The sequence below is a fragment of the Pristiophorus japonicus genome, chromosome 12 (genome assembly GCF_044704955.1).
Source record: "Pristiophorus japonicus isolate sPriJap1 chromosome 12, sPriJap1.hap1, whole genome shotgun sequence".
NCBI classification, from domain to species: Eukaryota; Metazoa; Chordata; class Chondrichthyes; family Pristiophoridae; genus Pristiophorus; species Pristiophorus japonicus.
Genome location: NC_091988.1, coordinates 25,384,890 through 25,408,032, shown reverse-complemented (window position 1 = coordinate 25,408,032; position 23,143 = coordinate 25,384,890). Strand labels below are relative to the sequence as shown.

Genomic DNA, 23,143 nt, shown 5'->3' with positions numbered 1-23,143 from the left:
TGTAATTCAAGGGAAGCAGCATTAAATCTAGGTGCTGGTCTTTCTCGTCGTGAATCCATGTTAAATACCTCTCACCATCTCCATCCAAAACCTTCCAGCTCCTCTAAATTCCATTTTTGCAATAACTCTTTAAATAGTCAGCTTAAGAGCACATCATGCAGGTGAACATCACACCCGCTGCGCGGTTTGCAAAACCCGTAAGGATAAATTTAATGAGTCAATTAACCTGAAATCAGAGAATCCGACCCGCTTATCTAACAATAATCAACCCACTAAGTTTTATTCTGGGTTCTGAGCCGGCGACAGGGTGGCGATGGAATAACCTGTGCGAAACCCAGAATAAAACTTAGTGGGTTGATTACTGTTGGTTTAGATCAGAATCTTAAGATTACCAGTATTACTATTGGCTATCGGTACAATTTCAGTGAGTTACTATTAGTTATTGCTGTAATTAACGCTTCTTCCACCTTTGGTTTCTCCTCTGCAAATCGTCCCCCACCCCCAAGTGGTTTCCCTTCTTTGCCTGCTCATGGCCTCACACAATAGCTGCCAGCCGCAAAACCACAAGCAAATCTACTCAACTACAGGGTACCCAACCTTAATCACCATCATAGGCAGTCCCTCGAAGCGAGGATGACTTGCTTCCACGCCAAAAAGGGATGAGTTCACAGGTGTTTCAATGTTCCAGATCCCAAACTAATATTCCAGATCCCGAACTACATCGTGAAGAATGGAAGATGCCTGTGCGTGGATTTTTTTAACGTGTCGTGGCCGTTGCATACCAACCACCACACGGGCTTGACAGAGCTAGGTCTTGTATCAGTGGCAAGGATCAACCAAGACGACTGGAGACCAGCTCTGCTGCACGGACCCAGCGCGTACACATATCGCAATGTGGGCTGGCCCGTGCTGGTACCCTGGGCCCTCGCCTCCTCTGAGCCCCAAACTCGCGCCTCTCCTGGGCCCCGGTCACCTCCATCTACAAACTCTTGCCACTCCTTCGCCCCTCCTGCTGTGCTTGCCTGCACTGCAATCAGCGACCTGGCTTCGCAGCCGTCACCCTCCTGCAGCAGCACGCGCTGCTCCCTGTAATGGCCTCGGCCTGCTGATGGTGTTGCAGGCCGCGACAGCGCCGATTTCCTGTAATGGCCCCTTAATAAGGTAACTGCAGTAACATGTGCAGATGACACCTGATCAGACAGTGCATGATCAAAGATCATCTGGTCAGAATGTCACACGATCAAACCGCCAGGAATGCCTCCAACCAGAGATGCCAACCCTACTGTGGATAGATTAATTCAGAGCAGCCAACTGATCTTCCTTATTTGTAATCTTGTGATGTTTGCTGTGCAGTCAAGCTGAGTGATTGCAGTTGGTTAGGAGAGTTGGGTGGGAAATCATATATTTCAAATCTCTTCTGCTGGATTTATCGCTTAATAGCGAAGTCTCTCCGCCAATACAACAATTTACCATCTGGGAACGGATCAATCCTGACTGTGAGCCTGCTTATCCCCAAGGGGGAACATGTCTGTTTGGGGTTGGGTGAGTACAGGAAGATTCTGAGGCAGCACCTTCAAAGGGAGGAGGGGAAGAGAAGAAAAGAATTGCTGCTGCTGCGTTCGACGAATTAAAGTTTTAAAACAAAGAATGAGACTCCAGTGATTTGAACAGATCTGGAGCTGCCAGCGCCAGAGTAGTTACCATGGTGACCAACCGCCGGAAGCCATTTGCTGTCCCAGAATGCCCTGCACGGTGACGCCGGTTTCCTGGACGACAGCGTCGGCCGGGCTGCTGACAGTGCGCTGGATCGGCGGGAGGCCGGGCCGGAGCGGAGGGGCCTGGTCCGGGGAGAATGCCGCGCGGTATCGGTGCGGCCTGCCCCCGATAAGGCTCGCTGAGCCGGGCGTGCTGCTTGCTCTCAGCCGGCGGCTTGGTGATGCGGGGCGGTAAGATCCTGCACGGTTACAAATAAAGCTACAGAAGCGGCGACAGACTTTATATTTGTAGGTTTGATGCAACTGTTTTATGTTTTTGTTTCAAGCAGGGGATGTTCCGGCCTCTGTCTGTGGGCGCCCACCACATGGTGAAGGTGGGACATTTCAATCCATGCTGCCATGAACCTTGCGTTAACTGATTTTTGTTTTGCTTACACCAATAGATGCTTGCTGACATTTCAGTGTGTGAGATACTTAATTAAGGAGCTGGGTCACCAGCAGTACAAGAAACACGGACTTCATTGATTGAAAATGTCTTATTTAGCCCATGAAGTTAAGTTGAGCAAGCGTCATGAAGAAATGTAAGTGAATGTTAACAGAAGTGAATTGGGGTAAACTACTTTATCTTGTACCTTGCGCATTGCTCAACAAATTCAAGCCGTTTTATACTTTGGCTAGAGTATATGTTACTGTAATTACAGTTTAGATTTGCATCAGTGCATCAAAACTAATGTTAAGTATTGAGAATATAATATTTAAGGTTAGGTTGCAGTTGCAATAGTGAAGTGACATTCTGAATTGGTGAGTAATGCAACCCACAGAATTACCTGTTCCCATCTATTTTGTGTCCCAGGCCCTCACCAGTATAGCAGACAAGGATAATGGGGCAGAATTTGCAGTGGGTATGATGGCGTACTACGGGAGTATGACGTCAGACCACCTTTGAAATGGACAGCAAGTTAAATCCCAAACTGACGATCTGTCAAGTTCCGACTTGACAGATCATCCGCACCAACATTGGAAACCTAATTGCTGGCACAGAGTTGGGCTAATTGCCCACCAACTGCCCAGCAATTATATATGAAAATGTTACATCTGGTGGAAACAGGTGAAGGGATGAATTAAAAAATCTTCATCTGATTCTTTATTACTGTATTGGAATTTTTTTTAAAGTTTTTTTTTCCCAATTAGATGACATCGAGGAACATTACGGGGAGCGGGCAAGGAAGTGGACCTGAGTCCATGATCGGATCAGCCATGATCGTATTAAATGGCGGAGAAGGCTCGAGGGGCCATATGGCCTACTCCTGCTCCTATTTCTTAGGTTCTACAACTTTATATAAACATGAGTGTCTCATTTGGGATGCCACTCAGAGAAAATGTTTAATATTAGCACAAATTGACAGGCATACACACACAATCATCTTAACTTATAGCGGATGTTAAATTTGTGTTTCTTTAAAAGAAATGGGAATGTAGCAGAAGTTAATTTAACTGAATTCCATCCTGATTCTCCTGAGTGCCATTAAACGACTGGAATCTGCCTCCTCCTTTCCTTGGTTTTATTTATTCTTTTCCTGTTTTTATTTCCTTTTATTCTTTCTCTGAGAACATAGAAACAGGAGTAGGTCATTCCTCCTCAAGCCTGTTCTGGCATTCAATGAGATCATGGCTGATCTGCAACCTAACTCCATATACCCACCTTTGGCCCATATCCCTTAATACCTTTGGTTAACAAAAATCTATTGGGCCTAAACTTTCGGCCTCGCCGGGTCCATATGAAGTGTGCATGGACCCGGCAAGGCCTTGCAAAAGCCGGGTTTTGGGGCGCAATGCGCCTGCGCCGAATACCGGCTTTTCCAATCCATCAAGATTTCTCTTGACACATCCTCTGCATCCCCAGGCGAAGGACTTCTGCGCAGGAGAGGTTGGGCTATTTGCCCATCTCTTGCCCAGTGAATGTCCTTCAAACTTTTATGCCAGGGAAAAGCAGGCATATAGCTTAATTTTGCCAGTGTAATAGTTTTAAAACATATAAAAGTTAAATTTAATCATACATTTTTATGTTAAAAACCCTGTCCATTATGGTAAGTTTCTTTTAAACCCTATCAAAACACACAAAAAAAATTCCTCAAAATATATTTTTTTTCTAAAATATTTAATTAACTTTAATTTCAATTAATTTTAAATATGACTTTTAAAAATTTATTATGTTCAATTTCTTATTTTAGGGCGTTCTGCTCATTGATAGTAATGGGAACTTGTAAAAATGGAGTTCCCATTATTATCAATGAGAATACTACCTCGTGATTGGTGGTCCAGGCCCACGTGACTCCAACATTTTTGTATGTACAGGGAAGTCATATCCCTGTACGCTGCACATCGAATGAAGGCCTCCGACCGGAATCAAAGGCGTCTCTGTGATCACTAGGTATTTTCGCAAAAATTTTTCGGGTCGGAGGCGTTTGTCTGAAGGAAGCCTCCGACCAGAATTCCCCCCCCCCGCCCCCCCCGGTTATCTCAGATTTAAAATTAACCATTGATCTAACATCAATTGTCATTTGCGGAAGAGAGTTCCAAACTTCTACCACCCTTTGTGTGTAGAAGTGTTTCCTAATTTCACTCCTGAGAGGTCTGGCTCTAATATTTAGAATATGCCCCCCCTAGTCCTAGACTCCCCAATCATCGGAAATCGTTTTTCTCTATCTAACCTATCTGTTTCCCTTAATATCTAGAAAACTTTGATCAGATCACCCCTTAACCTTCTAAATTCTAGTGAATATAACCCTAATTTGCATAGTCTCTCCTCGTAATTTAACCCTTGAAGTCCTGGTATTATTCTGGCAATCCCATGCTGTACTCCCTTCAAGGCCAATATATCCTTTCTAAGGTGTGGTGCCTAGAACTGCTCACAGTACTCTAGGTGTGGTCTAACAAGGACATTGTATAGCTGCAGCATAACTTCTACCCCTTTGTATTCTAGTCCTCTAAGATATAAAGGCCAGCATTCCATTAGCCTTTTTGATTATTTTCTGTACTCGTTCATGATATTTTAATGATCTATGTTCCTAGACCCCCAAGTCTCTTTGGATTCCGCTGTTTTTAATTTTAGTTTTTCACCGTTTAGAAAGTACCCTGTTCTATCCCTTTTAGGTCCAAAGTGGATGACTTCACATTGAAATCCATTTGCCACAGTTTTGCCCATTCACCTAATGTAATTTTATGCTTTCATTTACACTGCCTACAATGCAGCCAATCTTTGTGTCATTGGCAAATTTGGATATGTGGCTTTCTATGCCCATCATCAAAGTCGTTAATAAATATTGTGAATAGTTGAGGTCTCAACACAGATCCCTGTGGGAAACCACAAGTCACATCCTGCCAATTAGAGTACCTACCCATTATCCCTACTCTCTGTCTCCTGCCACTCAGCCAGTTTCCTAACCAGGTCAATAATTTGCCTTCAATTCCAGGGGCTTCTACTTTAGTTAACAGTCTCTTATGTAGAACTTTATCAAATATCTTCTGGAAGTCCATATAAATTACATCCGTAGACATTTCCCTGTCCAATACTTTACCTCCTCAAAAAATTCAATCAGGTTTGTCATACATAACCTACCTTTCACAAAACCTTGCTGGCTCTCTCTGATCAACCGAATATTGGGTTGTTCAGTCACCCTATCCTTAATTATAGACTCTAGCAACTTCCCCAACAACAGATGTTATGGTAACTGGTCTATAATTCCCTGGTTTACTTCTCTCGCCATTCTTAAATATCGGAGTGAAATAGTGGATGCATTGATTATAATCTACCAAAATTCCTTGGATTCTGGGGCCGTCCTAGTGGATTGGAAAACCGAAAATGTAATGCCCCTATTTAAAAAAGGAGGCAGACAAAAAGCAGGAAACTATAGACTAGTTAGCCTAACATCTGTCGTTGGGAAAATGCTGGAGTCCATTATTAAAGAAGCAGTAGCGGGACATTTGGAAAAGCATGATTCAATCAAGCAGAGTCAACATGGTTTTATGAAAGGGAAATCATGTTTGACAAATTTGCTGGAGTTCTTTGAGGATGTAATGAGCAGGGTGGATAAGGGGGAACCAGTGGATGTGTATTTGGATTTCCAGAAGGCATTTGATAAGATACCACATAAAAGGTTACTGCACAAGATAAAAGTTCACCGGGTTGGGGGTAATATGTTAGCATTGATAGAGGATTGGCTAACTAACAGAAAACAGAGAGTCAGGATAAATGGGTCATTTTCCGGTTGGCAAACAGTAACTAGTGGGGTGCTGCAGGGATTGGTGCTGGGTCCTCAACTATTTACAATCTATATTAATGATTTGGATGAAGGGACAGAGTATATTGTAGCCAAGTTTGTTGATGATACAAAGATGGGTGGGAAAGCAAATTGTGAGGAGAACACAAAAATCTGCAAAGGGATATAGACAGGCTAAGTGAGTGGGCAAACATTTGGCAGATGGAGTATAATGTGGGAAAATGTGAGGTTATCCACTTTGACAGAAAAAATAGAAAAGCTAATTATAATTTAAATGGAGAAAACTTGCAAAGTGCTGCAGTACAGAGAGACCTGGGGGTCCTTGTGCTTGAAACACAAAAAGTTAGTATGCAGATACAGCAAGTAATCAGGAAGGCAAATGGAATGTTGGCCTTTATTGCAAGGGGGATAGAGTATAAAAGCAGAGAAGTCCTGCTACAAACTGTCCAGGGTATTGGTAAGGCCACATCTGGAGTATTGCGTACAGTTTTGGTCTCCGTATTTAATTGCATTGGAAGCTGTTCAGAGAGCTGTGGAGGCTGGGTCATTGAATATATTTAAGGTGGAGATAGATTTTTGAGCAATAAGGGAATAAAGGGTTATGGGGAGCGGGCAGGGAAGTGGAGCTGAGTCCATGATCAGATCAGCCATGATCTTATTAAATGACAGAGCAGGCTCGAGGGGCCAGGAGGTCTACTGCTCCTATTTTTTATGTTCTTATGAGATGCACAGTTTTCCAATCTAAAGGCACGGTTCCTGAATCGAGAGAACTTTGGAAGATTGTAGTTAAGGCATCTGCAATGTGCTCACCTACTTCCTTTAAAGCCCTGGATGGAAACCATCTGGTCCTGGGGATTTGTCACTCTTTAGTGCCACTATTTTCTTCATTACTGTTATCTTACTGACATTAATTTTATTGAGTCCCTGTCCCTGATTCAATATTAGTTTCCTTGGGATTTCCAGCATGCTATCCTCTTCTACTGTAAATACTGACACAAAATAATTATTCCAACATGTCTGCCATTTCCTTATTGGCCCTGAAATTCCGGTCGAGGCTTCTTTTGGATGAACGCCTCTGACCGGTGAATTTTTCCGAATTTACCTGGTGGTCCCACAGGAGCCTGCGATTCCGTTGGGGAGGCCTTCTCTTCCCGTGCTGCGAAGCGCGCTCCAGTCCTCGAGGTTCGCACGCAGAAGGTGCAGTCACCTGTGACTGCACAGCCAATCAGGTACAGTATTCCACAGCTTTCTCATTAATAGCAATGAGAATTCCGCATCTACGAGTTCTCATTGCTATTAATGAAGGAAAAAAACAAATACACTAAACACCATAATAAAAAATAAAAAACACACCTCACATAATTAAAATTAATTGAAATTAAAGTTAATAAATGTCTTAGAAAAAAAAATCCGATCTTTAAAAACGTTTTTTAAATTATGGTTTAAAATAAACTTACCGTAGTGGGCAGGGTTTTTAACAATAAAATGTGTTTTAAATTTTCTTTTATTATTACTTGTTTTTGTATGTTTTAAAACGCTTACGCCTGTAAAAGTAGGCCATGTGCCTGCTTTTATCAGGTGCAGGAGTTTTCAGGACATTTGTTGGGCAAGATATAGGTAAAGACTGCAATCTTGCCCATGCGAATGTCCTCGCTCCCAAGATACAGAGGATCTGTCAAGCTGGAGCTTGACAGATTGGAAAAGCCAGTTTTCGGCGCATACACATTGTGCACTAAAAACCAGCTTTTGCGATGCCTTCCCGGGTCCGTACACACTCCGTACAGACCCGAGGAGGCTGGGATTTCCTGGCCATTATCGTTGACGGTATCACCAATTTTTAAGGGGCCAGCATTGCTCCTGACTAACCTCTTTTTCCTGATATAATTATTAAAAACTTTTATGTTGACTTTGATAGCCCTTGCAAGTTTCTTTTCATACTCCCTTTTTGTAGTTCTTATTATCTGTTTTGTGACTCTTTGCTGTTCTTTGCATCTTTCCCATCTGCCAGGATCTGTACTTTTTTTTGCAGTTTTGTGTGCTTTTTCTTTAGTTTTATGCTGTCCCTTACCTCTTTCGTCATCCATGGCTGTTTTTTGGGTCAAGTGGAGCTCTTGCACCTCAGGGATATAAACTAGTTCTGGGTCACAAATTATTTTTTGAACATCTCCCACTGATCTTCTGTTTTTTTTTTACCCATTAATACATTTTCCCAGTTTACTGTGGACTCTCATCCCATTGAAGTCGGCCTTACCTAAATCTAGAATCTTAGTAGCTGTTTTGCGTTTCTCCCTTTCAAACACTACTTTGAACTCAATCATCTTATGATCGCTATTGGCTAAATGTTCAGGCACCATTAGGCTATTAACTAAATCTGGCTCATTACTCATTACTAAATCTAATAAGATATGCCCCCTTGTTGCTTCTAGGGCATATTGTTGTAGAAAATTATCCTGGACACACTCAAGAAATTCACTACCTTTCTAAAGGGTTAGTCTGTTTATCCCAATCTATATGAAAGTTAAAATCCTCCCATTAAAACCACTCTGCCTTTGCTACACACTTGTCTAATATCTGCATTCATACAATCTAGCTCTACACAGCTGCCAGCAGGGGACCAAAACGCAACTCCCATTACAGTCTTAAATCCTTTCATATTTCTTAATTCTACCCATAAAGTCTCCACTACCTGCTCACCTCTCGTTATATCCTCTCTTACCATTGAAGTGATTTCATCCTTAATCACTAAGGCTACTCCATCCCCCTCTGTCATTTTCCATATCTTTCCTGTAGATCTTATATCCTGGCATATTTAGTTCCCGACCCTGAATGTGTTGCAGCCATGTCTCAGTAATAGCTACCATGTCATACCCTCCAATTTGAATTTGCACCTGCAGTTTATTTGATTTATTCCTTATACTCCATGCTTTTGTATAAAGAATGCTTATTTGGGCCACGCATCATAGCCGGTCCTTCAGCTCTAATGTTTTACTTGCATGTTTCTTATTTCTCTCTCTTGGTTTAATCACTTTACATCTTTTAGTTTTTCATTTACCAGTAGTACCGAAAGCACAATTTCTAACTGTTGCTCTACTCTCTTCCCTTTTGTTTGTTTTTGAACTATTTGCACTACAATTTCTACCTGAGCCCCCCACCCCCCCCATTTACTCGTTTAAAGTCCTTGTGACTGCCCTATCTATCCTTTCCACTAGGATCCTGGTCCCAGAACAGTTCAGGTGGAGCCCGTGCCAATGGTACAGTTCCTTCCTGTCCCAATACTGGTGCCAATGCCCCATGCAATGGAACCCCTCTTTCCCACACCACTACTTTAGCCAAGTGTTCACCTCCCTAATCAGCTTATCTGTACACCAATTTGCATGTGGCTCAGTAATAATCCAGAGATTATAATCTTTGAGGTCAAAGAGCAAATTATTATTCAAATGAAGAAAGATTGCAAAGTGCTGCAGTACAGCGGGACCTGGGGGTACTTGTGCATGAAACACAAAAGGTATGCAGATATTGGCCTTTATTGCAAAGGGGATGGAGTATAAAAGCAGGGAAGTCTTACTACAGCTATATAAGGTATTGGTGCAGCCACACCTGGAATACTGTGCAGTTTTGGTTTCCATATTTACAAAAGGATATACTTGCTTTGGAGGCAGTTCAAAGAAGGTTCACTAGGTTGATTCTAGGGATGAGGGGGTTGACTTATGAGGAAAGATTGAGTAGGTTGGGCCTCTACTCATTGGAATTCAGAAGAATGAGAGGTGATCTTATCGAAACATATAAGATTATGAGGGGGCTTGACAAGGTGGATGCAGAGAGGATGTTTCCACTGATGGGAGAGACCAGAACTAGAGGGCACGATCTTAGAATAAGGGGCCACCCATTTAAAACAGAGATGAGAAATTTCTTCTCTCAGAGGGTTGTAAATCTGTGAAATTCGCTGCCTCAGAGAGCTGTGGAAGTTGGGACATTGAATAAATTTAAGACAGAAATAGACAGTTTCTTAAACGATAAGGAGTAATGGGGAGCGGGCGGGGAAGTGGAGCTGAGTCCATGATCAGATCAGCCATGGTCGTATTGAATGGAGGAGCAGGTTCGAGGGGCCGTATGGCCTACTCCTGTTCCTATTTCTTATGTTCTTATGTTGTCCTGTTCTTTAATTTAGCTCCTAGTTCCTGGTACTCCACAAACAGGACCTCTTGCCGATTCTTCCCTATGTCGTTGGTCCCAACATAGACCACAATGACTGGATCCTCCCCTTCCCTCTCCAATATCCTTTCAAGCCGGATCGAGATGTCCCTTGCCCTGGCACCATATAGGCAGCATACCTTGTGGAACTCTCGATCTTGCTTACAAATGATGCTATCTGTCCCCCTAATTATAGAATCCTCTACAACCATCACAAATATGCTTCCTCTCCTCCGTCTCCCCCCCCCCCCCCCCCTTTGGACAGCCTTCTGCTCCCAAAGTATCATAGTCCGCACTCTGGCTGTCCTTCCAGCAGTCTCTATCCTTACCCTCACAAGTAGCAAGTACATTGTACCTGTTGGATAGGATCAGTTTCTGTGGATCCTCGTTTCTTTCTTACCTGGGTTCCCCTTACTCTGCACACCAACCCTGCTCTGAACTGCATCTCTCTGAGATGTGACTGAAGTCTGGAGCAAACTGTCCAGATACTCCTCCCCCCTCACCTTATGTGTTGGAGTGTCTCCAACTTGCACACCTGTTCAAAGACTCTGAGCCGGAGAGATTTGAGACAGATTAATTTACTGCAGATGTGTTCGCTCGGGACAGAAGTGTGTTATAGTTTCCCAGCTCTTAGTTTAAACCACTGTCCTACCTTAAAGAGAAAAAAAACGTTAATACTCACCCACCTACCTGCTGTCCTGTGACGTCATTCTTTGTTTTTTTGTTTTTTGAATTTGCCTAAATTGTGCTGCTGCCGCTCAGGTCTGCGCTGTCCTTGGGTCCCGCTCTGTTTATGTACTGCTGCCTCCACTGGTGCTGCCACTCAGGTCCAAGCTTCAGAGATCAATTCTCCCACATCTTGCTTCTGTTTGCTGATTGGAGCACTGGCCCTAAATGTGATCCCAGCTACACTTCCACACATGCTGCGCCCCTGGGATCTGTGGACCCACTGTGCTGCACTCTACTACGCAGTATTTGCCAGCAAGTCCACGAAGGAGCGTCCCCATCAAATAAGTATGCATACTGTTTGGATGCCGGCAGCGTACACCATAGGTACGCCACCAAACTCAAAATCCAGGCCAATCTGTTGGTTTTGTTTTTTCTTGTAATGCTCTTCAGTTGCCCACTAGGAGGTGTAGTTGAGCAAACCATTTTGTCAGATTTTCTCATCTTTTTTGAGGGGTATGCACCTTGCCTTGAATGGGAAATTGCATTGTGGGGAATTTGTCGTGAACAAATTATCCCATATTTTTCTCCACCTGCCTTGTATCACCTAGCATCCCAGTGAACTACATATAATATTTGTTCGAATAAATTTTCATGACCTGTGCTTACAAATTCATTTTAATGACAATTGCTTGTACAGAATAAACCAAATGCAGTTTGGATTTATTTTACATTGAAATGGATGTACAAATGAGGCATGAGTTGTCCCTCAGGAACTTCTGAAGAATAAATTATTCAAATATATAGCCCTTCCTAGAGGGAAAATGTATTCACCCACCATTATGGATCAGATATACAACTATCCCTAGACTCCTTGGGAATACAAAAATGCTCTTCTGCCCCAAAGTTAAAAAAATTAAAAATAATGAACATTTGGATCGATGCTAGACCACTGATCAGTAAAGATGCTCACCACAAGAATCATCGATGTGCAGCAGCACAAATTGTTATGGTATATCAGGGGAATGTGATCCCAGAATTAAAACCTGAAATTATAGCTGTACTATTCCAGTACAAGTAGGAGTGACAAACATTGGGCCAGATTTTTCTGTCAAGATAATGGCAAGACTAATGGCGCTTGCCGTTATTTATGAGTAAATGGTACAACAATTTTAGGCAAGGAGCAGATGCGCGATTAACTGTGAATATCCACGAGTTGCTGTCTGAGTTGCGTGTTCATCTCGTCCTCAGTCTCCACCTTCACTTAGGAACTTGCCGTATTTTCCCATTAAACTCGCCACAGAAAGTTAAGTCTTGTTATTATAAGTGTATGTATCCTTTTTGGAGGAAAAGAGTGTTTGAAGACCAGGCCCTCAAATCTGCCACCAAAGTCATGGTCTACAGGTCTGTAGTAATACCCGCCCTCCTGTACGGCTCAGAGACATGGACCATGTACAGTAGAAACCTCAAGTCGCAGGAGAAATACCACCAACGATGTCTCCGTAAGATCCTGCAAATCCCCTGGGAGGACAGACGCACCAATTTTAGCGTCCTGGACCAGGCCAAAATCCCCAGCATTGAAGCACTGACCACACTTGATCAGCTCCGCTGGGCAGGCCACATTGTTCGCATGCCAGACACGAGACTCCCAAAGTTTGCGCTCTACTCTGAACTCCTTCACGGCAAATGAGCTAAAGGTGGGCAGAGGAAACGTTACGACACCCTCAAAGCCTCCCTGATAAAGTGCAACATCTCCACTGACACCTGGGAGTCCCTGGCCAAAGACCGCCTTAAGTGGAGGAAGTGCATCCGGGAGGGCGCTGAGCACCTCAAGTCTCATCGCTGAGAGCATGCAGAAATCAATCGCAGGCAGCGGAAAGAGCATACGGCAAAGCGGTCCCACCTACCCTTTCCCTCAACGACTATCTGTCCCACCTGTGACGGGGACTGTGGTTCTCTTATTAGACTGTTCCGCCATCTAAGGACTCATTTTTAGAGTGGAAGCAAGTCTTCCTCGATTCCAAGGGACTGCCTATGATGATGATATACCCTTTTAACGATATAAGTGTTAATGACCAACAATCAACCTCTGACACCGAAAATTGATTATTACAAATATGGAGTCTCATTTCTTCAGGTTTTAAATTTTTAGTGCAGATTTTTAAAATGTTAAAAATAATTTCTTCCTTTTCCTTTCTGTCTCTCTTTTTTTCTCTTTCTCATCCAATCTTTCTTTCCCTCCCTTTATTTCTCTTTCTGTACTTGATTTGACATTGAATTCACTTCCTTTTGAACCCTTTCTGTGTGTATTTTCCATTCCTTAAATATCATTGGTTAAGGTTGCCCTGTTCACTCAGGTCCCAGATGCCCTATCAATCTTGGTCTTGAAAATTTTAATTGACCCTGCAACCGCAGCCTTTCAGATTTCCACCACCCTTTATATGGAAGAAGTGCTTCCTGTTTTCACTCCTAAATGGCCTAGCTCTAACTTTTAAGATTAAGACCTCTTCTTCTGGATGCCCCACCAGAGGAAATAGTTTCTTTGTATCTACCCTATCAAATCCCTTAATCATTTTAAACACTTCAATTAGATCACCCCTCAATCATCTAAACTCAAAAGTATACAAGCCAAGTTTGTACAAACTATCCTCATAATTTAACTCTCTAAGCCCTGTATTGTCTTGGTGAATCTGAGGCGTATTGAGGTTTGATGCCCAAAACATAAGAACATAAGAAGTAGGCCATTTGGTCCCTCGAGCCTGCTCCGCCATTCAATAAAATCATGGCTGAACACAATACTCTAGGTGGGGTCTGACCAAAGCTCTACACCTAAAGCATCAGTGCCTCACTTTTCAATTCCAAACCCCTTGAAATAAAGACCAACATTTCATTAGCATTTTTGATTACCTTTTGTACTTGTAGACTAGCTTGTAGACTTTAGTGATATGTGTACATGGACAACTAAATCCTTTTGTTTCTCCACAGCTCCTAGTCTCTCATCGTTCAGAAAATATTCTGATTCATGTTTCTCAGATCCAAAATGGATGACCTCACGCTTCCCCACATTGAACTCCATCTGCCATAGTTTGCCCACTTACTTTGTGTCCCTTTATAACTTCATCTCCAATCCACACAATCTACTGTGCTTACTTTGCCAAAATATGCCAAAAGTTATCTAATTTTAATATCATGGGCAAATGCCCAACTATTACAAGCACTTTTTGGGTGCCCACCAGAGGGGATGGGGTGGAAAGGATGCAAAAAGCAACAAAGAGTGGGTGGGAGGGGGAAAAGGATGTAGTGCTGAAGATGTTGGCATTTTTAAAATCTTCTGGGGTCGGAGCAACAACCCAGACTTTGACCCCAAGGTGTATCCCACTTCAGCCAACTGGCAGCTGCTACACATACCTTCACGGAGTACTGGACTGCTGTTCGATTCCCAGGTCAGGGATGAGGAAACTCTGTTGGGGAAGGGGGCATGCTTCATGCAGGTGAAGGGTCCACCTAAACAAGGTCCTGTGGAAAGTGATAAGGGGGCTTCTTAGTTTGCATCCTTTCTGTTGTAGTCCTGCTGGGCTTGTGGTAGGAAGGCCACAGATTTTTGCCCTCAGATACATTGGTATATCCAAAATTCCAATTGGATGCTAAAATGGAAGAGCTTGGGTACCAGCAGGTTGAACTATTAGCTGAGTGCCTTGTTATTGACTTCTTGAACATTTTTATTTGAAGTCGTATGGGAATCAGGACTGGTACAATTTGGTGTTCCACTTTTGCTCTCTTTAGATTAGGTCTGAGAACTACACTGCTTCAGCAAATGGAAAACCAGCTTGAAGGTCAGATGAATGAGAAAAAACTGCAAGCAGCAAGGTTTGAGTCAGCTAATGAAAGAAATGCATCACTTTTAAAAGTAAGTAATTGTCGCCCAAGGCCTTGAGTTATTTTTGCCTGTCTTTAAAATATTGCTTAATTCTATCGTGTCAGCTTTTGTTAATCAGGGTTTAAATAAACTTTTTTGATGGCTTGTCTGGTCTCACTGAATTTTTAGAAGAATTAATGTAACTCGTATACAAAACTTCAAAGAGAAAATGCTCATAATCTTCGATTGTGAGTATAGTTTAGGTCGCAGGTATTGACTGCTGATTGTCTTGCATATTTTACTCCTCTCTAGAGCTTTGTGCATAACAACTTTAAATCATTTGTCATTCTTTTTGCACTGCCATGGCTAAATCATTGGATTATATTTTTCTTTATAGCTGGTGAATTGGGCAACAGGAATATTCTTTCTTCCATAAAATGAGAAATTACTGTTGATAGTGAATAATCGAGAATAAACTTTAACAGAGCCATTAAGCTGTCTGATTTAGCTCTTTGGAACTTTCCTCTCTGATTCCTTCCAGGATGAAAATACGGCGATTTACTTTAGGAAGGATATTGAGACTATGGAATAGGTACAGAAAAGAGTTGATACCAGAGATGAGACATGAGGAAAGACGAGAGAAACTGGAGCTTTTTCATTAGAAAGAGAAGATTAAGAGGAGATCTAATAGAGGTGTTAAAATTTGAGAAGTTTTGATAATGACAAACTTTTCCACTCATCAGTGAGTTGTGATTAGAGGATATAAATGTAAGTTCTTCACCAAAAGAGCAAAGAGAGGTTGGAAGAATTTGGGGGGCGAAATTGCCCCATGCCCCGATTGGGGGCAGTTTGGGGCCGGTACTTTTAGTGCCCGGCGCTGAAGATCCACCCCCGCCGCTGAATTGGGCTTACCACCCCTCAAAGGAAGCGGAGTGCAATTTCCGGCACTCCACTTTCTTTGGGGGTGCTACTGGGGCAAAATGTTTGGCACTACGCAAATGCTCCGCCTAGCGCTGTCGCGTTTCAACGCCCCTCCTTTTCAATTAAAGGGAAGGGTAGCTGCGCACTCTGCACAGCCTCTGATGACTAACACTGGGCCACCAGGGCAGCGTGTGACCAGGCCAGCAGTTTTAGTTCCACTGCTTCTCCGCAATTTAATAAAACCTTATGTAGAAATTGTCATCATAATTTTAATGAGATACCGTTTTGAGACTTAAAGCAGCATGGAGTTGGCAGTGTAGAATTGTACTGGTGGCTCTACATTGTACTTTGGTCAGCCAAGCTGTGCTCTGCTTGCCTCTGCATGTGTGCTTGCATGAGTATGCGGAGTTCTGCTTGTTGGTAGGCAAATGGTGAATGACATTTTGATAATGAAGAGGTGATGACTCAGATACTCTTTGCTAATGTTAAGTTCATGGGAAGCTAGTGTGACTTTCTTCCTCACCTTTATGCAAAAACTGCAGTATATCTGAGCCTTAAAAGTCCGTTTCAAAACATTTTACAGTTTGCTCTACTTGGAATATCCTTCCTTTTGGAGAGCTCTTGAAACTATTGATAGCATGCTGCTATTTTTCTCTTTTTCTTTCTAATTTTCTCCTCTTCTGTAGATGTTGACTACTTGATGAGTCCACTTCTACAGCCACTTTTTCTTGTTGTATTATTCATTGTTGAGCCTTGGTGATTTCAGCAAGATAGTAGCTATTACAGCTGAGCCTGATCCTGTCCTCAGCTGACATGCACACTTGAACACTGCTGGGATCAATTGTAGTGCCCCTACTACTGCTGCATTAGAGAGCAATTAGCAGCACAGATCGAACATTAAATCGGAGATCTCACGGGAATGCATGGCTCAGCAACTCATTGACAGCGATTATAACCTTATCTGCTCAGTGGAAACGTGGCAGGTGGGCAGTTAAAATGCCCTGGGATATTTACCTGCTGTAAAAGTGCCTGGATTCTGCCAACCACTGATTTTACTCTGGATTCTGGACAGGTGGCCCCTGCCCAAAGTTGGTGGGATCCTTCTTTAAATGGGCAATTTGTGGTCTGATGATGTCATTGGGCTCCGACTGCAATTTTAACTTGGGCCTGTGTGGCTTTCCTACCAGGCAAAAGACTCCGGAGCTGCCGGGAACATGAAGGAGGCCAAACCAATCTGTTTAATTTTAACTTTCTTTAATGGGTCAAGAAAAGCAGGAATGCTGTTCTACGCCCCACAAGGAAAGTCACGTGCTCCCCTGACCTGACGTAGCCCCTCCCTCGAATCTTCCTGGAATTCCCTTCCCCATATCTATCTTTTATGATGGTGGCTGGCCAAGGGCAGCCCGATTTTCTGGAGGATGGCAGCTGCTTCCCACCCACTTTATGTTAATGAGGCCCGGAAGTTAAAATATCTCAGGCCTGGTTTCTGATACAGTGGCTAGTTTCTAATTCTCCTCGCTACCCACCCGCCTGGAGTTAAAATTGGGGCCATCAATAAACTTAGTGAGTCATCAAGGAACCCATTCCAATTTTTTTCATTAATATTTAATCTAGTTTTCCTTTTCATTCTTATTCAGCTCTCAAATGAGCCTGCTTGTGAGGAATTGGGAGGGGGGAGTGAAGAAGAAACCAATGTCCAACTAATGTATATTTCTGTTCCCTGGCGCAACGTACACTATATAACCAAGTTGTCTTGGTATAAAGCACTTTTCCTAGCTCGGGAGTGACCCTAACGGCTCTTTCGACCTTACGAAATATAGCTTCACTATTGCTCCTCCAGCTGCTCAGGCCAGCTCAAGGGATCAAAAATGCACGGACTAGGATCTCCAACCTGCTAATTGAAAGATGAACACTTTATTTGCCACAGTAATCCGTCTATATGTTTGGTTTAATTTTTAAACAAGCACTTCAATGAGAATTTAAATCTCAAGATATGAATTTCTGTATTTTGGAAATGATAAAGCATAATAACTAATAATGGATGACTATGTAAAATGTTTGACTGAATATTTGTTTATTAAAGATATAAATTGTGTTTTTTTAGGATTTGGAAACAGCAGAGGAAAATCTAAGAGCCGGAGCGCATATACATCTGCATCCTACAGTTAGCGCTCTTGAGGTACATGCCCACTTCCTTTGTTGTTGAGTATCATTGTTGCACCAGCATTTTAATTTGGCTTATTCACATTTTCAAAATTAATATCAGTTAATCATTATTATAGGGAGTGTGCAGAATGATTTTCTTGAGCTGTAGTGCACTGCCCCCTAGTTTATGGGAGGAAGATTAAAGCTTGCAGGATAAATCATTTACAAAATCTTTTTTGGGGTGGGGGTTGATAAAATGTCACTGTTTGGTTTGTAAGCTCATATCAGAAGCACATACTCAATGTGCTGATTTGTGCCACAATTCTAAAAAAAATACCAAACTTGCATGTCTTCTGTAACAATAAGATTTGCAAGTACTGTGTGTCACAAAAGGCATTGCATTCTGATTCAAGGAGAATCAGCTACCGCTTTCCAGTTTTCTTCTGAAAAGTCACCTCTCCTTGCACCTTACAGCTGTAGTAAATCGATGTGGATAGATGCAAGGGAGAGATTACCTGCATGGCTTCCTGCCTGTGGATGGTGTGATGCATAGCGACTCGAACTCGAGAAAACAACCCACTGCAACCCCCCCCCACCCCCAAAAAAAATCCAAATTTGGTCTTTTACTTGTATGTGCTTCTAACTTTTGTAACCTTCCTCTATAGAACCTCAAATCATAATCTATAATTTCTTCACCTTCTGTTATAAAAAGAGAGAACACACATGATGTAGCACAAATGATGTAGCAGACTTGCCATTTTTAATGCCCAGTCAATGTTACGATAATTATAGAAGCTAATAAGATGCTAGAGCATATAGACACACCAGTAGAATACAAGTCTAAAAGGGTTGTACTGAGACTTGAGAATGCACTGGTTAAACTACACTTGCAATACTGAACCAATTTTGGTTACCACACCACAAAATGCGTGTTGGGCGGTGGGGGGGGGCTGCAGAATGGAGCCAAGAAAATATCCTGGAATTCCTTATCTAACACAGTTGTGGGAGCACCATCACTGCAAGGATTACAGTGGTTCTTGAAGAAGGTCACCACCAGCTTCTCAGGGCACTGAAGAGTGGGCAGTAAATGAGGCCCTTGCCAACATTGTCCACATCACAAGAATTTTTTATTTAAAAGCTCTCGTCTCCTATACATGTGAGCATTGGTAGAGCCCAAGAAGCAGGTTGGCTGCTCCTTCATTGACTTGTAAATAGTAAATCATGTGGCGGGACCTGAAGTAGAAAGAGAAGAAATAATAATGAAAAGAAATGCACAGTGCAGAAATAAAAGCACAACATTTTTTAATCCTATTTTGTTAATTTTTGTGCTTCACTTGGAAATGGAAGGAATTTATCTAGAATGCAATTATATTTGCTATTTGTAAAACTTCTGTTTATTCTATGCAGACCAGATATTGGGCATCTGTTGAAGAACAACTTCCTAAATGGGAACAGTTTTTACTGGGGAGAACAAAGAGTCCTGTTGAAGTGAGGAATCCAAAACACAAAAAATCACAGAAGGAAGCACCTCGAGACAAAGTTACCATTAAAAATATTAATTTACCCCCTTCATCAGCTTTCAAACCACCTCCTCAGTCTCCACACTCAGAAAAACAAAAAAGAACAAAAGTTCATAAAAATGATGGCTAATATAGGAAATATTTCTGTTACCGCTTAAATTTTGGGTCAATTTGTTAGATCAGACATTGCTGTTAACGGAATAGGTCATGGGATTTTTATACGAGACATTATAATGTAATCCTTTGCTGAACGCTTTACTGCTTTCAAAATTTCTCAACATAGCACTAGCAAATTTTTTTTTGTAAACTTCTATTATGGGGTGCATTATAAAGTAAATTCAGAGAAATCTGTAAGAGTGCAAAACATTTTGGGATAGAGTTTGCGCTCGTATTATCAGCACAAGATAGATGAAATCGACCGAACCAGCGCAAAAGATTAGGGAATTTTAAACGTGTTACTTCAAGCCTAAGTAGAGTTTCTTTAATCTTTAACACTGGCTTAAAATTCATTTCTCACAAAGCCGCCCCGCCCACAAAACTAGCAACACCTCCAGATCGAAACAATGGCGAGTTTCTGCCAATTGCGGCCGTTTGAGGAGGCTCTTCAAATTGAGTTTTCTTTTAGGCGCACAGGCACTCAAAGGCACATTTTAAAAGTGTTTCCATTTTTTGTTTACTATGAAACTGCCTACTGTACACCAATGAAACTAATAAATGGTTCAGTATAGTTTTTAAGTTATTTCAGTGATACAAAATCAGGTAACTCGCAGGTAGAGGACTCAACACGCTTTTAAAAATGTTTATTTTTGTGATAAATCCATTTTCAGCTATATGAATAAAACTGCGCCAGGTTACAACATCAATGAATATTTTTATGACTGAGAAAAATAACTGATTACGTTCAGTTGTGGTGGTTCATGGAAGATTTTATGTTTGTGATTATGCCAATGATTTGGGTGGTAACTTGAACCATAACTTCACTTCAGAAAAACAGCACAATTTCAAGTGTAATTTGCGCCCAGTTTCCCAATTGCTCCAGAAGTGGAAACTCTACTCCTCTGCTTCGTTATCTTAATAAACAGATACTGAAATTATAGTCCGAGCAAGTGATTTACCATGATGCAACATCCATGAATACATTCTGAGAATATCTACAGTTTTTGTCCATGGTTTATTATCTTGAATATTTAGTTTTGTATTGAAACTCCCAAAAATGTAGTTTTCTGAACAAATTTGAGTGCTAGAATCACTAGCCCTAATTTTTTGTATGGTTTGAATTAATTGGGTGCTAGGCTCCTTAGATGGTTAAATAGCTTTAGTGGATAAGAGTTCAATTCTCATTATGTATTAAAAGATATATTTTCTCGTAAAATATACCTGTTTATTTGGATTCTGATAGTTGAGGGAACCTATTTCTAAGTTGCAATCCTGGTATATTTCACGCATTCATTTTGATGTGAAATGATTGACAGAATAACAATATATTATGTTATGTTAGTATAAAGGCAATATATTTACACCAAAGAAATGGCATGTAATCAATTACAGTGTATTGCTATAAATATATGACAATATAGATGAGTACCAAGATGGCCAGTAGGTAAATGCAGCAGCTGGTTAAGTAATGAATCATGCAGACCAGGAAAGTCCCAGGTTGTGTTTACTTAACTGATCGTTGCCGGGCAATGTTTCCTTTAATTTTTTGGGGGTGCATGGCCCCTTTAACAGGCTGCGCAGCCCATTCAAATTTCCACGCATGTGCGGTTTTTCCATTTAAAAACCGGTGAGCCCCAACTGCGTGAGAACTCCAGACTGCTGCATGGCTGCACAGCTTAATGTGAACCTTGGTGTTGGGATACTATTATTGACCTCCGTGGCCATGGGATAATGAGAAAAATAAGCCGAAACTCTCTTGTCAATGCCCAGTGATACATGCTGGAAAGAGGACTTTGTGACTTTTAGATTCGAGCAGAATTGGCCTCTATGATGCTACCCATTGTCAAATAGTTTAGTGTCTAGGCTCATGGGCACTTGGGTAAGATAGCATAGGCCTGCTTACTGCAGTGAAGTCTTATTCCAGGAAACATCACGTACCTTCAGGAAAAGCGAATAATAGGAGAGAGATGATATTAACAAATTTAAGATTTTAAATCTTTGAAAATTATAAATGTAATCGTGTTTCCTTTAGTTGAAGGAGTTTGCTGTCAAGTTACTTTATTCATGATGTGGGTGACACTGCAAATAAGATAGGAAGTGAGAAAATTGATTGACAAAAGGAGAAAAAAGTATGCTAAATATTTCATATTTCAGTATTGCACTAATACTGAGCTCCAATGATAACATGAAAACATCTGGATTGCTGCAAAAAATGAGGAAGCAAAATCTTAAATAAAGGAAAATTGGGTAAACCATACTGGTGATGAGGAACATAAGTTATAGAAAATGTGTGTCCAGGTATTTACAGAAGTGTAATTGTCTTGGTTATCTTACAGGAAGGCTTTTATATATTTGTTATGATTTTATACGTACTTTACAATTGCCAAATCAAACATCATGGCCCAGAATTTGCTGCCAAAATAACGACACGCACACAACGTTATTAGTGCATTAAAAAAACAGCAATTTGTGGCGAGGAAGAGATATGCCATGTTACAAATTGTCGTTCACTTCGCAAAAATGGTAGTTCGCTGTCAAATTCTCCATGACTGTCAAGAAATTTCTGGATTTGTGCCGTAAATACAAATGAAACTTGCCGCAGAAATTTAGGGCTGCTATTTCACTGTGTAAGGACCCTGTTAATGGGGTGATTTATGTTCCTGACATGTCACTCAAGCAAATTCTGGTCCCAAGCATTTTTTTCAATATTGTACTTGATTAAAATGATGTATTAATTTGTTAATTGACAAATATATTTGCCCAAGTCTCATGCGTATGATCCTCTGGCTATGGTGTTGAATGTAGATTGCTGAATTACTATATCAATTTATTTCTATGTGAAATCTTTAAGGTGTGGAAAATAACGTAAAAATCTATAGTACATAAAGTACGCTGATTGATGCAGATGGTCTATTGACTAAAATCAACCAATTCCCCAAAAAAGTAGCCTATGAACAACCAGCAACCAATCAAACCTGAAAATTCTTCAAATAAAACTATTTGCAACATGGAAATAATTCTAAAAATAAATCACATCCTCCCAATCCACGTTTCAAATTGTTCCAACAACTTTCCCTCAGAGGCCTTCTGAACTGTTGCCGAAGCTTGGATCATTGACCTGGGCCTTGATTGCTGATAAATCTCTAATCATCTTTTGGGACATCTTCACATGTGCAGTGTCCTTTAGTACTTTCTTGTGCATTTAATGCTCAAGCTCCAGACTTCCTGCTTGGAATCGTGCTGCTGTGACCATAGTCCAAAATCTGCAGTCTGTAGGTCTCTGCTACCTCCCCATCATTGTGTGCTGCCACTCAGCCTTTGAAAGCTGTCAGACCCAAAACATCTGCGAGTTGTGTCCTAGGTTGCCCTGAATTGGTGCCTGACTCAGACTCCTCTCTTCTCTTCCCTCCCCCACATGCACTGTTAATGCTGTCCCTTTTCCCCCAGTTCCCTCCACTGATTGCGAACAGACTAGTTTCCTGAGTGCTCCCTGGCCCTAGCCCCTTTGATATATTCCCAGCCCCCAGACGGCCTACTCTGTTCCCAAATTACAAAACGAGCCCTGCAGCAACTATTTCTACCCTGCTCCCACAGTTGGATAGCTTGTTCCTATTACCCATCACTGACATGATGCATATTGGTTGCGATATGTGTGCGCGCTCGTTCTGTGCAGCAGAGCTGGTCTCCAGTTAG

The 23,143-nt window shown here is 41.7% G+C and overlaps 1 protein-coding gene across 2 annotated transcripts; it reads left to right on the top strand.

Annotated features, from left to right (window-relative positions):
* The first annotated feature begins 1,749 nt into the window (after positions 1 to 1,749).
* Positions 1,750 to 22,220, top strand: cep15 (centrosomal protein 15). Of its 2 annotated transcripts, none has more exons than XM_070895231.1 (5): positions 1,750 to 1,946; positions 2,159 to 2,296; positions 14,636 to 14,759; positions 17,734 to 17,808; positions 19,182 to 22,220. In XM_070895231.1, the coding sequence occupies exons 2-5, from the start codon at positions 2,247 to 2,249 to the stop codon at positions 19,422 to 19,424; spliced, it is 492 nt and encodes a 163-aa protein (XP_070751332.1). In that variant the 5' UTR covers positions 1,750 to 1,946; positions 2,159 to 2,246; the 3' UTR covers positions 19,425 to 22,220. The 2 variants fall into 2 exon arrangements, with proteins under 2 accessions (XP_070751332.1, XP_070751333.1); XM_070895232.1 differs by having other exon boundaries at positions 1,750 to 2,003.
* Positions 22,221 to 23,143: the final 923 nt, after the last annotated feature.

Coding starts and splice junctions, on each gene's coding strand:
- cep15 (XM_070895231.1), top strand. CDS start 2,247: ATGTCTTATTTAGCCCATGAAGTTAAGTTGAGCAAGCGTCATGAAGAA. Junction 14,760..17,733: donor GAAATGCATCACTTTTAAAA/GTAAGTAATTGT, acceptor GTGTTTTTTTAG/GATTTGGAAACAGCAGAGGA. Junction 17,809..19,181: donor CTACAGTTAGCGCTCTTGAG/GTACATGCCCAC, acceptor TATTCTATGCAG/ACCAGATATTGGGCATCTGT.